Raw genomic sequence first — 14,691 nt, 5'->3', positions numbered from 1 at the left:
CAGCTGCTTTCCATAGCGACAGCAATGAGATCCAATGGACGGGCCGATCGCTTTCACTTCAAAATGGCGGAATCCGAGGCTGTTGCTCTTGGTCATTCTAAACTCTTTGTATAAAGTTAAATCATAACAGTTACCATGGTGTCTATTTCAAACTATAGTAAACTAAAGTTTGAAACTATTGTTTAAAATAGACGATGAGTGGGCCTCGCTACTCCCACCCACCATAACCCTCGCAGCGACGTCCCACTACCGGCCCCCCGTGTTTCCCTGAGGGTCCTCTTGGGTTGTTTGTTCCCTGCCTAGGGCTCAAAGGCCGCCTCGCCCCAGGGAGTGCACGAGAAGACCGGGCGCCAGGCCGTGCCAGTATTCACTGGATGTTGCTCGGCGGCACATTTCGAGCAACAAACAGTAATATTCCTTGCGATGTTACGTTTATGTACGTAAACCACAAGGAACTACAGCACAGACGGCCCGAGTGAAGCTTCACGAAGCGGACTTCGTGAGATTGGCGTGGCTCCACTCGTACCGTCGGTAATGAACTCACCTTGGTCAAGTACAAACAGCAACACCGAGCGAACTGACAACGATGACAGAGAGCACACGAGCTTTATAGGAATGCAGATGCAAATTTTTACAAGGCACGTCACTGCTATCTCGTTGTCATGGCGGAGCGCTGAAGAGGGCTCACCTGATAGGAGCACACAGACTTGGGAATCTGCGTCACGGCGAGTTGCCGTCTGCCGTACACAAAAATATATTAAATATATTCAATATATATATATATATATATATATATATATATATATATATATATATATATATATATATATATATTTTACATTTTTGGTGCTGCGTAATATTATGGGATGCAGTAGAATATGGATACAGATGAATATAATTGGGTATATGCCGAGCTGTTGTTCCCATATACTTGTAAACTTCCTTCAGCTTTGGCACTGGATCTTTTCTTTCTGAATGGCGTTGCGGCTGCTGACGGTATAAGTTGTGGTTGCTGAGCACACAATGAGGAAGCTCTTATTTTGCTTCCTTAATTCTTTTGAACCATGTCTACCCTAAGAACTAAGAAATCCCAGTATTGCAAAAATGGAGTTTTACTTTCACTTGCTCTCATTTATACTCGTTCGTGCTTCCAAGTCATTCAGTCTGCAGGGTAAGACGGAGGAGAGATGGCAGACCGTTCGGATGAAGCGACCCCGTTAATTAACAACTCACCACCCCGGATAAGGTTACTTTATCTGTTCTTATACTTTATTTGAATTATATTATCTCAATAACATTTTTCTGACACAGTTTTTATTTCATCCCTGCTTTGTGCTCCTGTACTTTTCCAGTCATGGAAAGCTCTACCTTGCGGTGTTTTCAGCGGTCCTGGGCAATTTCAATTTCGGATTTGCTTTAGTGTTCCCTTCCCCTGTCATCCCTCAGCTTAAACAAGGAGATGACACTCGGCTGCAAATGAACGTCCATCAGATATCATGGTTTGGTGTAAGATTATTATTATTATTTATCTTTTTTACCTTTACCGTTGAGTCTGCTTTGTTATAAATAGTGTTTGGCACTTCCCCTTTAGGTAATTTCCCATCAAAACTACCCGAAATCATTCCATAGAGTCGGGTTGCAAATCAAGGTGTTTTTTGTGTGTGTGTGTGTGTATGTGTATGGAAAATCTTGATATTTAACTGATATTTAAGCCATCTAAAATAGTCAGATTTTCAGATCCTTGTTTCTTTGTGTTTTTCAGTGTTATACAGCAGTTTAAGTCTCCTGTACTTTTTTTTTTTTAAGTAAACTTTATCATTATGCTAATTTATAAATATACTATAGATGTCATGTTTAAATACTATTTGGGACTAAATGGCTCGCTTTTTAGTTAAAGCATACTTTTAAGTGGAACCATATTGGCTACATATGCTTATATGTGCATTTACATACACTTTACAATAACAATATAAATAATGATGTGTTAAAATTTAATTTAACTAAAATGAACTAACTTAAACTATCATGAGTCACATGAGTTCATTTGTGAATAAAGCCCTTGTTAGTACATGCTTGTTTGTTAAGTAATGTATTAATTAGCACATTAATTTATGATTATTTTAACATCATGATATGTTAGTGTTTAAGTATCATGACTTTACTTGGAGGGGCACATCATCATTAACCCATTCTTAACTCATAATAACACGACCGTCTAGTGCGTTTACTCTGAATAACAATGAAAAAGTGTTCATTTAACATCTACATGAACAGTTTACATGAACACAGGAGTTGATGAGTAAAGGATGAGTTAATGTTATGTGCCCCTCCAAGTTAAGTCGCACCATAATTATACATTAACAGCTCGTGAGTTAATTTTACTTAAAGTTAAATGTTAATTAATACATTAATTATCAACATGTACAAGCACATACATATGTAATTAAGGTAGCTGTTATTCACACATGAACTCTTGTGACTCATGCTTTAGTTAAAGTTAGTGCATGATTAGTGTGTGCCTTAACTCTTCACAAACTCATAATAAAGTAATGTTTAGTTTACATATTAATCATTACTCATGTACTGTTATTGTAAAATATTACAGATTAGTATCGCAGTATAATACAACTTTTTCTTGTTTTAAGTACACTTTGAAGTATACTCAATAAGCCACTTCTTTTGTAGCTTTTATACTGCATACTATTGAGCTTTCTTTAATACCGTCATACTTATAATAATAGTATAATTATACTTTTCATACATTCTTCAGTTTATGTAAATGTTTTTAAGTACTCTCAATGAACTAGTTTTGTACTTAACAGTTTATACTGTATAAGTGCAATTAATAGACTTATATAAATGCGCTTAAAACATTTATATTTAGTATTTTTTTTATTCTTGGATTTAGTTAGCTGTAAAACCAAAGGAATAATCATGAATATTAAGTATATCTTGATCAAAAACATTTTAAACTCAGAATTTTATGTCACAAAAGTAGCTTTAATATTTAGAATTATTATTTTTTGTTTAAAATAAGTAATAAGTCCTAATAGCACACTTAAACTTTTGCACAACTTCATAGTTTAGTTTCTCTAATTCTGTACTTTTAAGTTTGCATTTGAAGTTTGATAATCACCTTATGTACCCTGTTTTTGTAAATGATTATTATTGTATACACTGTAAAAACAATTTGTTAAAACTAAACGGTCAAAAGACTGGCAACAGGGTTTCCAATGATATTCCGTTAAATTACAGAAAATAACCATTTAACAAAATTACATGCAAAAACTGTAAAAATACAGAACCTACTTTACAGACAAAATTCATTAAGTTACAGTTTATTACTGTTGACAATTTGCATTTAAACTGATTAATGTGAATCATACAGAAATGTATAAATTACTGTGATTATACAGATTTATTCATGTAATTATGCATGAAATCTTTAAATATTCCATAAATAGTTCCAGTTTTAACATACATTTAAAACAGAAAAAAAAGATTTTAAAAAATGATTAAAAAGCTTAGGTACTAAAATATGCTGTTGTCATAAAACACTGTAAATATAACAATTAACTATAATATAGTTTAACAAATATTTTTAGGATATGTAGGTTAAACTCCAAAACTATTTGCTTAATAATATCACATTTTTATTTATTATTTTTTTTTTTAACAAATAACACATTTGGTCATCATTTAACAACAATGTCATGTGAGGATGCCTGCACAGCAAAGTTGAGGATCAAATAGAAGTTTATCAAGGGAATTGTATCGCAATTAAAGGTTAAAACAGGAACAAACAGGTGCATACAGATAATCCCAAGAGTAAAGGTGGCAAACAAAATAACAAAGTAAAGGGGTCAATGGGAAACGTGTCGTAATGCCCATTAAACAGTTTAAGACTCAGCAATTATGTATCTGTGTGTGCTTTTATAGTCCTTGAAATCAGTCCCTAACGATCTTCTGTTCTGACTCTGTGTCTAATTAGTGAGAATTAGAAAACCGGATGTATGAGGTGCATGCTGTAGTTTGTTAAAGTAGCGTGTGTGTAGTTTTCCAGCGATTTACAACTACTAGATCACTTGTGATCATAACAATTAGCATAGCAACATTGTTAGTAACATTTTATAATAAAACTTTGATAGTTTATAGTGCATGTATTAAATGCAGCCTAAAATCAATAGGCTATTATTTGACAGTATTAACCTCATGTTAATCTTCATATGATTACTATCTTCACTAAAAACAAGTTTTGTTTCTCTACTTTTACGGGAATATTCTGTAAATATTACCGTAAAATACGTGCTACTCTCTGAAAATACAGAAGATTTCCTTTAAAAAACAGGAAAATAACGTAATACCAAAATACAAGCAATAACAGTAAATTTAATGTTAGATTTTTTTTATTACAGAACATATCTGTAAAACAACAAATATTTCAAAGTATAATGAAAAAAAGCTGAAAAATACAGACAATTACCTGTTAAATAATATTGATTTTTTACAGTGTACTTGCACATTTAAAATGTTGTATTGGTTTGCAGTATGACTGTTATAACTGTATAAGGAATTCTTCAGGTCCAACCATGCACATAAGCTACATCTTTGTAACATGCATCTCTTCTGTCTTTTAGTCAATTTTCACTCTTGGAGCGGCTGCAGGGGGTCTCAGTGCCATGTTTCTGAATGACCGAGTCGGAAGAAAAATAAGCATCATGATATCAGGATTACCGTCTGTTCTTGGTCTCCTTGTGATGGGATCTGCACAAAACTTCTGGATGTTGTTATGGGGCAGATTTCTGACTGGTATCGCTGGTGGCATCACTGCGGGCTCCATTCCTGTAAGTTATCTTTTAGACAATATGTCACAGCATTTAAAAAAAAAGTTTGCAGACTGCACTTTAAAAAAGCAGTAGTTGTTTTGGTGGGCTGCACAATATATTGAAAAAAAATTATAGTGATAGTGATAATTGTATATGCAATATAAGTAATGCAGATTTGTTTGATAAGTGCATTCGATTTTTTTTGTTTATTTGTTTACAGGGGCAATGCACATTAATCAACATTACTGTAAAATGTGCCAGAATTAGCCAAGAATGGCTATTTTCATCTGTAGACACTTGACAGAATGTTAAAAAGTTATAAACTATCATGTACATAAATATGCAAACACAAGTAAAAACCAAGGAGATAAAGCAAAAAAAACAAACAACATTTGTTAATCTAAATTCAACCAATCAAATGGGACTTTAAGATATAAATGCCCACCTTCTTAAAAGTTGCTGATCTGCTATTGGCTAAAGCAGCCCGTGGGCGATTCCAGGGCTGAAAATAAATACTTATGACACAAGTCGAGACAAGAGAGGAAAATGACAAAAGCTAATCAAAATATCTGCTGAGGTTTTTTTTATTCTTTTATCAAGTTTGCTTCTTGATACAGTAATCAACAACAATATTGCAAATTACACAATTTTCCAGTATCCTGTCGCCCTATTTTTGTACTTGTACATAATACAAAAAAAAGTACTTCATTGTTTCTATAAAATCCCATGATTATTCCAATATATTATTATTGCAATAACTTTGTAGGTACACTGTTAAAGTTTTACAGTTTTACTGTTTACAGTATTTAACTGTAATATGAACTGTATTTGACGGTAGGACAGTTATGCGGTATCATACTGTATTTTAAAGTTGCATTGTGAAAATTAATACATATTTTACAGTAAAGACATATATACAATTCTGCAAATACATATACAGCAAGATAAATAGTGCTGTAAATGTATACAGCATATTTGCTCTAACTGATTTACAGTAAGTTACTGGCGAGATACTGAAATGATATATTGTGCAGCCCTATTAGTTTGTATGGAATATTAGTTTACTCTGAACATTTATGTAAAATAATGCCATACGAATATGTTTTTATGCCCATTAAAGTCACCTATTTTTGGCAGCTTGTGTCAATATTATTAAAATATCATATACACCATTTATGATATTTGTAAATTGCACAATATTTAACTAAAGATGCCTTATGAGAATAACTGTATATTTTACAGTGAAGATATTCATACAATACTGCAAATACATATACATCAAGTTAAATGGTGCTCTATGTAATGTAGATGCATTATTTTTTGCTGTAATTGATTTGACAGTAGGTTACTGGTGAGCTGCTGCCTGTAAGTTACTGTAGTTTCTACAGGAAAATGTTAACAGTGTAAATGTTCAATTGAATACTTAAGTTATTAGTTCCAGTTATCAGATCGTAACTTGCCAGCTGAGGTGCATTGCCATTTCTGCCTGGTTGAAAGTGGACAGGACCAAATAACAAAACACATATTTAAACCTCACTCACACCTTCATTTATTTGTGATAAAAAAGCCTCATCTACTTGTGATAAAACCCTCAATCCCTCATCCACTTGTGATAAAATTAATTTACTTTTTAAAAGTTACTTTAAGAAAATGTTTTTTCACCCAGGTGTACGTGTCAGAGATCTCCCACCCGTCCGTAAGGGGTGCGCTGGGTTCATGTCCTCAGATCACTGCCGTATTTGGAAGTCTAGCGCTCTACGCTTTTGGTGAGAGAGCTCAAATCTCTTAGATTGTTTTAGCTGTATGACGAAACACTCTTTCATGAATGTCCAAGCATTTTTTTTTATGCATTGTACTGAATGTCTTTTATGAATTATGCTATCCTATCATCTCCCTCCAGGCCTGATTTTGCCGTGGAGGTGGCTGGCTGTGGCTGGGGAAGTTCCTGTTGTTATCATGATGCTTTTGCTTTGCTGCATGCCGACCTCTCCACGTTACCACATCATGAAAGGAAACAGAGCTAAAGCTGTTAAATCACTAGAATGGCTCAGAGGGCCCAATTCTGATTATATGACTGAGTTTAATAAGATCGAACGCAGCATCACAACTCAGGTAAAACGCAATCACAAGATTTTTTATATTTGATTAGCTTTTTTATTGATAGCGTGTGAACATCTTGTAATGAAACAAGATATTTACCAACATCCTAAAAAATATCTGTTTTGTGATTCATGTTTATTTACACCTTTGAATTGCTTTATGCCACCTTGAGCTTTTTTTCCAACAAGTGACTTTTCTAAACAGTTTTTTATAGTTTAAAGTGATATATTGTCTGGGTTGGCGTTGTATATTACACTACAAAAACCTTGTTAGGTTTTCTATGAATGGCCATAGGCTGATTTTTATGTGAAAGACATTTTTTTCTGTGACGATTTAAGGATGTTAGGTTTATCTAAACTCCAGTGAACATCTCCTCTATTGTATGACACATGAAGTGTAGGCTTAAAAAGTGCCAATCCAAGGTTTTCCGAAATAACGACGTAATTCTTGGCTGAACTATCATGGTACAATGCATCGTTTGGGAAAAGAACGGCGTACTACTGAAGAGTGTTTTTCAAAACAGCAGCTGTTTTGTTGCAGATCAATTGTTCGAACCACATTAATTATAACGTTAAACACAATTAATGATGCTCTAAACAGGGTGAAGTAAGCCCTTCTTTAGAGAAAAACCCAATAATTCTTTTGTGCAAATTATATTGTTTTACACGCATTTAAAAAAAATCCAATATTAGGTTTGGTAAAAACATGCACTCATTTTCCATATTAATTAACCAAATTTAAATGTTTGAATGTTCGAAAGGAATAGGGCACAGGGGGGATAACTGGGAATAGAACACAGCCAGGAACTATGCTTCTAACTACAGCTCTAGAGGTGTAGTTGAAAGTGTGCAAGTTTGCGACGCAGTTTGCAAATATTTGTTGGAACGATGGATTTGGGAATAGGCATGGGCCGGTATAAGATTCTGATGGTATGATAAACTTGGGTAAAAAAAATTATGGTTTCACGATATCACGGTATTGTAATTACTGCTCTAAAATATTTTCTTTTTAAATGTCTGGGTAAAAAAACTATTTTGAAACAATAAATGTCAGCAAACATTAAATGACTTCTGCTATCTAAATTAGTTGAAAAGACACAGATTTCTTTTCAGCTTGAAAAGGCACCTTTCGATATCTTTCTTTTCTTCGGATATAAAGTAAGCCACTGCACTGTTCAATGTTCAACTCAATAAAATAGTCATAAAAACATGTTAAAAAAAAACATTTAAATTCCTTAGGAACGGTATAACAGAATTTTTTAAAACCACGGTATACCTTAAAACCGGTTATTACTTGGGACGTGCCAAAACAGTGAACTGTTTTTATTGACAGAACTTGCGACTTTAGTTGGCTAACAATGGTTTTTGGAAACGCACCTCTGTAGTTTCAATGTGTCATGCAAACATTAATGATTTAAACTACAGTATACACTAATATATTTATCAAACTGTCAAAACAGTTTTCGTGAACCAGGCACGTGCACACATAGGGCTCAACCTGTGCAGTGCACATGCCCTTTTAAGTCTTGGATAGAAAGTGCCCTTCCAAAATGATCAAAAGTGCCCCCGCGACACCCCCTCCCCCCTACCGCCCTTCAGTAGGCGCGCGACAACACCGTTCTTGAGTACGCGCGCTCCCCACACAACCCCCCCCTGCTTTACAGTACGCGCGACAACACCGCTGATTAGAACGCGCACGACAACACCGCTCTCCAGTACTTGCGCGAAAGTTGTCACTGCTGTTTTTTTTGCATGTGGTTAATTTATTATTGAGAGGCATTTATTTGCATGTTCATGTAATCATTGCTATGAGAAGTGAAGATGGTTTTATCTTCGTAATCAGTAAATCGCAGCAATAACTTATTATTTATTATTTTACTAATCTACTTCTTATTCAAGAGCTAAAAATGTTTGTATATCAGGGAATTTAATCTTTTAGTCTCTTGTACATTAGTTATTTTTTAGTGATGAATTACTGCTGCAGTTCACTTAACGACCACCGATGTCACTAATAACAAATGTCTGAACATTTAAAAATACAATATTAACGGACTTGCTTATTCTCTCCAACAGGGTGTACAATGGAGCGATCTTAAAACAAAATCATACTATAAACCAATCCTAATTTCAGTCGTCATGAGATTTCTTCAGCAAATGACTGGTATAACACCGATTCTGGTATATCTGGAGCCCATATTCCACCTGACAGCTATATCGCTGGTATGTCAAATCAAAGACTATAGGATACACAAGACTGGTGGTTTTGAATGGGGAAAAAGTTCAATATGAATACTCTAGTGAAGAAAGCTTAGTCTGCTAGTATAGCTGTCAATAATTGATCGCTATAGACTAGACCCACAAGGACTCTGCGCACGCAGAAATCAGCAGATTTCCTCCAATTTTTAGCCCATCATTAAGTCTATTTTTTTACTTGTGTAAATGTATGTAAATTTTTATTTATTAAGTTTTTAAATTATTTTCAGTAATATTGTTGACTAATATGAAAATGTTCATGATTTATGTACAAAACAGTTTGTAAAGTAATATTTTCTGTCATTTAGTAGATATATGAGAGACTTGCTTTGTTTACCAAATAAGTGGATCTAGATGGATTTGCACTGTAAACATTAAATAAAAGTTTAAAAGGTGTTTTTTTATTTCATATATCAAGTTTTTAGTTATGATACTTCTAAAATAATTCTGCATAAATGCGTAGATTTTTTACAAAATTCTCTGCAGAAATAGCCAAAAATGTTCGCAGACTCTGTCTGGTCCTACTGTAGACTGACAATGTGGGGCTTGCCAGACGTTGGTCTTTACGACAGTTTCTGCAGCTTCATTGTTATAAACACTTTGGGGTGAACACTTGTCTCACAGACATCTACATCAAGCTTGAAATCTTGCCTTTTATATGAACAAAATGCATTTTAAAAACAAATGTTCCCTGGTTTTGTAATCTTTATGAAACAAAGGCAAGGTTCAGTCTTTTTTTGCCTGACCTCAATATATATTTTTTTCATTATTTTAATTGATTCCTGTTTCGGCCAATCAAATGCAAATCAACACAAATGAAAATTCAGAGGATATTACTGTGTAACATGTAAGCTATTGGTTGTTATAATAGTTATGTAGTTTGGTTGACAGGATGACATCTTCAGAAACAGCATAAAAGAAGGTTGTAGGTGCGCATACAGATTAGCTTAAGCAACCTGAAAGAAAGCAGTTTTTTTGTTTGTTCTCGAACTTTCAGAAATTCATTTTCAAAGACAGTTGCAGGATAAATTAAAGAGAAGTTTGCAATTCCAAATATTACATTTGATCATAAACTTGGCAATCAGTTTTGGAGAATTTGATGCTTCCTTATAAGAGATAGGAGCTGCATTTGCATGCCGGAAAGGCCACACAAATTTGGTCATACTGAGTAGATTCATTTATTTATTTATTCACACTGTTAGAAAATTGAATGCACGTTTAATAATTTTCTTTCTATTCAGGAACCGAAATATGACGCAGCTTTAGTAGGAGCTGTAAGATTGATCTCTGTTGCTATTGCAGCCAGTTTGATGGACAAAGCAGGCAGGAAAGCTCTACTCTTCACTTCAGGTTTGTAGAGAACATATTGGTTCATTTTATCTTAATTGTTTTAATGGGAAAGACCAATGAAAAAATAAGTTTTTTTCTTTCCTTTAGGATTTTTGATATATATAGCCATGCTTTCAATGACCATGTACACCCACCAAACACCATGCAGCCAAGGGAATCTTACCCTAACAGACGGCCTGAATATCTCTTCTGAAGTCCAAGCGGGGGCTGCTTTTGATCCAAAGACTCTAATTCCTCTCATCAGTGCTATGGTTATCATTTTTGGTGTGTTGGCTTAGATTAGGTGGATTGGTCTTGTGCAGCTTACTGTTGAAGCCTGATCATGTAAAACTCTGTTTATGCAGGTTATGCTATGGGCTGGGGTCCAATCACATGGCTGCTAATGTCAGAGATTTTACCTTTGGGTGCGCGTGGTGTCGCATCCGGTTTGTGCGTTGGTGTTAGTTGGATCACAGCCTTCGTCCTGACGCAACTCTTCATGCACGTTGTGGTGAGCTGTTTTTACAAACCTACAAAACAGGAAGTGCAGAACATTTATTTTATCTTCATTCTGATCTCTTTCTTATCTTACCCTAAAGATGTCTTTAAGGTTAATACAACCAACTTTTGACACTGACATGTTTTTTTTTTAAATGTTGTCATTATATATTTAGTATTCATGTTTTTATGTCATACCTTTTAATATAGGTCGCCTATGGACTGTATGTACCTTTCCTGTTCTTCTGTGTGGTCTCTGTAGTGAATATAATATTCACTGCTAAATGCGTGCCGGAAACCAAAGGTCGAACTCTGGAGGAGATTGAGAACTACTTCAGGACTGGCAGAAGCTTCACCATTCATGATCCTTAAAACGTCCATATGCTGGATTCAGAAGGTGACACTATTGAATCTACACTGTAGAAAATATGTTAAATCACTGTGTCTGTATTTTGTGATTCACAAGTGTTTATCAACGGTTGTGAATTGCATTATGAGACGTTGATCTTTGCTCTGTCGACTTTTGGTGTTGAAAATTCAACTCTACACTCTTTAATGACATTTTAGTAGTTTGAACTCATAGGTTGTTTTTAATCACGTGGTTCTGGTGAAGTGTAAAATCCAGATGGAGGGCAGGAAGTAAAAAACTGAATGGGACTCATAGAGGAAAGTCTGTATTTTTCAATAGTATCTGGATGCAGCCTTTATGATGCAAGCTGAGATTGAATCGCTCAGAGATGCAATGTCAGACACAATGCACTCAACAGAGCTAGTGACGTTACTGTGAGGGTTAGGGGTGGGTTTAGGTAAGTGCATTAAAAAGCACTGGATGCATCTCAGATTGCATCTGCACCGAGTCTGCAGCCAGACCCCTCTCAGGTTTTTTTGCGGTTTATACCATATTTTAAATGAGATATACAATTGAAGTCAGATTTATTAGCCCCCCCTGAATTATTAGACCGCTTGGTTTTTTTTCCCCCAGTTTCTGTTTAACGGAGAGCAAATTTTTCAACACATTTCTAAACATAATAGTTTTAGTAACTCATCTCTAATAACTGTTTTATTTTATCTTTGGCATGATGACAGTAAATAATATTTTACTAGATATTTTTCAAGACACTTCTATACAGCTTAAAGTGACATTTACAGGCTTACCTAGCTTAATTAGATTAACTGGGCAGGTTAGGGTAATTAGGCAAGTTATTGTATAACGATGTTCTGTAGACTATTAAGAAAAAAAATAGCTTAAAGGGGCTAATAATTTTGTCCCTAAAATGGTGTTTAAAAAATCAAAAACTGCTTTTATTCTAGCCAAAATAAAACAAATAAGACTTTTTCCAGAAGAAAAAATATTATCAGACATACTGTGAAAATTTCTTTGCTCTAATAAACATAATTTGGAAAATATTTAAAAAAGATGAAAAACATTCGAAGGGGGCTAATAATTCTCATCAGACTTCAACTGTAAATAGAAAATAAGCACATATGTTGGCCATGATCCTTATATCATGAAGAGGGCCGAGTTTTCTACTGAACTCTATTTGCCTGCAATCAATGCGTTACCTACTTTATAATTAGACCTACCTTACATTAAAAATACTGTAGTAAATACTAAAGTGTTTGGAGGCAGACTATAGATAATTACTTGAAATAAACTGGCGTACTGTAATTATATTGTGGCTGTGGTACAGCACAACTGTAGTAATAAACAAGTTTTTGAATAGGCTTCAGTTTTCTACACCATAATTATACACCATCACGATACACCACTGTTTACAGTAACGTTACAGTTGATCAGTTTACTATGTACAGTATTCTGTAGCATTTATTAACAAAGAGTTGCACGCATTATACACTTTACTATTTGGTTCAAAAACATGTTTATTAAAATTACTATAGTTTTTTTCCCCATGCGGATATCTTCCAGACATCACAAAATAACAGATGCAGCATACAATGCATTTCTTTTTTGTCCAGTCGATAAACTTACCATTAACAAATATTCACTGCATCTTGATGTTCACTTTACGGTTGTTTATTCTGCCGAAATGCCAGTAAAGGCTTGGATTATTGCAAAACCAGACAGAGATTTCGTTGCAGTGATTACATGGCAGGGTACGTTATTTATATTCTCCTGGATTTTGTATAAGTGGGGTGGTGTTTGTATCTGATTTTTACAGAACACAATATATTTACTGTATACACATAGCTAGACCTGTGTATAATCTTTATTGGTGCTGTAAAACTAATTATCGCGTTCAAAAACGTTTGGACACATGGATGTAATGAAAAAAAATAATTTATTACAAGCCCCACTTCCTTCTGTTTTTCAGCCAGTTTCTTGAACTTTTCCTCCCTTTATGACCAAAAACTTTTGGAGGTTGATCAAATCTGTTTGACTTTTCTTATTTTGGCTGATTTAAATATTTATGAACAAAATAAAACAGAAACATTTTGATGTTCTGATTGCGATTCCTATGTAAAATAATCACTTTCTGCTCTTCATCTGAATTTCGCAGCTCATCAATGACGTCATGTAAAAACAGCAACCCATACATCACTTTAAACTATTTAAAAAAAGTTAATAAAAGTCACTTTTTTTTTTTTAATTGTCAAGACTTAAGGTTGTTGGAAAAAAGATCAAGGTCCCATTATGTAATTCTAATGCATAAAATTAAAACATGGATCACAGAATACAGAAAACTGCTTATTTATGGATATGATATTTTTAGTGTATAGTGCCAAGACCAAACACTATATTTTACTCCAATTGTGCATTTGTTTACTAAATATTATATCTGATTTACATATTTCATTGTTGTAGCTCTGATGTAAATGTCTTAATTACATTTTGTAATGTGTAAAATCTGATTCATTTTAATTAGAAGGATTTACTGTATTTGATGAGTGAGTGCATCTGAAATGTTTAATTAAATGTATACTGTGTATATATAAACTCTACTTGTCCTCTCAATTTTTATATATGCTCATGTGACTGGTAAGTTCACTTCTCTTTCACTGTTCTGCAAATCAGAGTGACCAGGCTAAACCTATATTGCACAAAATGTGTTACTCCAAGAACAAAAGCACATTGACACGGAGAAGTTCCCATGATTGCATTAATGTGGGTGTGAACCACGACTTGAGCAAGACATCAGCAAAATTAACCTCATGGCCATAGTCATGTGCTGATGCTTCATTGAAGAAATCAAAGTTGAAATCAAAATTATTTGCCCTCATGTGGATTTTTTTTTGTCTTTCAAAATTTTTTCCAAACAATGTTTAACAGAGCAAGGCATTTTTTCACAGTATTTCCTATAGTATTTTTTTCTTCTGTAGAAAGTCTTATTTGTTTTATTTTGGAAAGAATAAAAGCAGTTTTTAATAAATAAAAAAACATTAAGATCAACATTATTAGCCCCCTTAAGTAACATATTTTTATTGTCTACAGAACAAACAACTGTTATACAGTGATTTGCCTAATTACCCCACACTCTCAAAAAAAAAAGGGACACAGTGGTACCTATAATGTTCCTTAAGGAACAGTTTTATACCTTTGTGATAGTTGTACCTTATGGCACAGAAAAGACCTCTTATGATACTGTTCCTTTTATAGTACAATTGAAATGAAGGTACACAATTGTTCTCATAAAAAAGGTACAAAAGTGTTGAACAACTCCCTTATA

The 14,691-nt window shown here is 34.1% G+C and overlaps 1 protein-coding gene across 1 annotated transcript; it reads left to right on the top strand.

The window, feature by feature from the left end:
• Nucleotides 1–1,161: 1,161 nt before the first annotated feature.
• slc2a6 (solute carrier family 2 member 6) lies at nucleotides 1,162–13,960 on the top strand. Its single transcript, XM_684000.11, has 10 exons — nucleotides 1,162–1,246; nucleotides 1,353–1,506; nucleotides 4,638–4,844; nucleotides 6,493–6,592; nucleotides 6,727–6,938; nucleotides 8,999–9,145; nucleotides 10,420–10,528; nucleotides 10,616–10,792; nucleotides 10,873–11,018; nucleotides 11,216–13,960. The coding sequence occupies exons 1-10, from the start codon at nucleotides 1,188–1,190 to the stop codon at nucleotides 11,375–11,377; spliced, it is 1,473 nt and encodes a 490-aa protein (XP_689092.6). The 5' UTR covers nucleotides 1,162–1,187; the 3' UTR covers nucleotides 11,378–13,960.
• Nucleotides 13,961–14,691: the final 731 nt, after the last annotated feature.

Source organism: Danio rerio, chromosome 8, assembly GCF_049306965.1.
Source record: "Danio rerio strain Tuebingen ecotype United States chromosome 8, GRCz12tu, whole genome shotgun sequence".
Classification (NCBI taxonomy): Eukaryota; Metazoa; Chordata; class Actinopteri; order Cypriniformes; family Danionidae; genus Danio; species Danio rerio.
The sequence above is the reverse complement of the archived record's forward strand: the minus strand, read 5'-3'. Positions and strand labels throughout refer to the sequence as shown.

Bases quoted from the DNA above. Each gene is read 5' to 3' on its own strand.
- slc2a6 (XM_684000.11), top strand. From the start codon at position 1,188: ATGGCAGACCGTTCGGATGAAGCGACCCCGTTAATTAACAACTCACCA. The intron at 1,247-1,352 runs GTTACTTTATCT...GTACTTTTCCAG, and splicing joins AACTCACCACCCCGGATAAG to TCATGGAAAGCTCTACCTTG. The intron at 1,507-4,637 runs GTAAGATTATTA...TCTGTCTTTTAG, and splicing joins ATCAGATATCATGGTTTGGT to TCAATTTTCACTCTTGGAGC.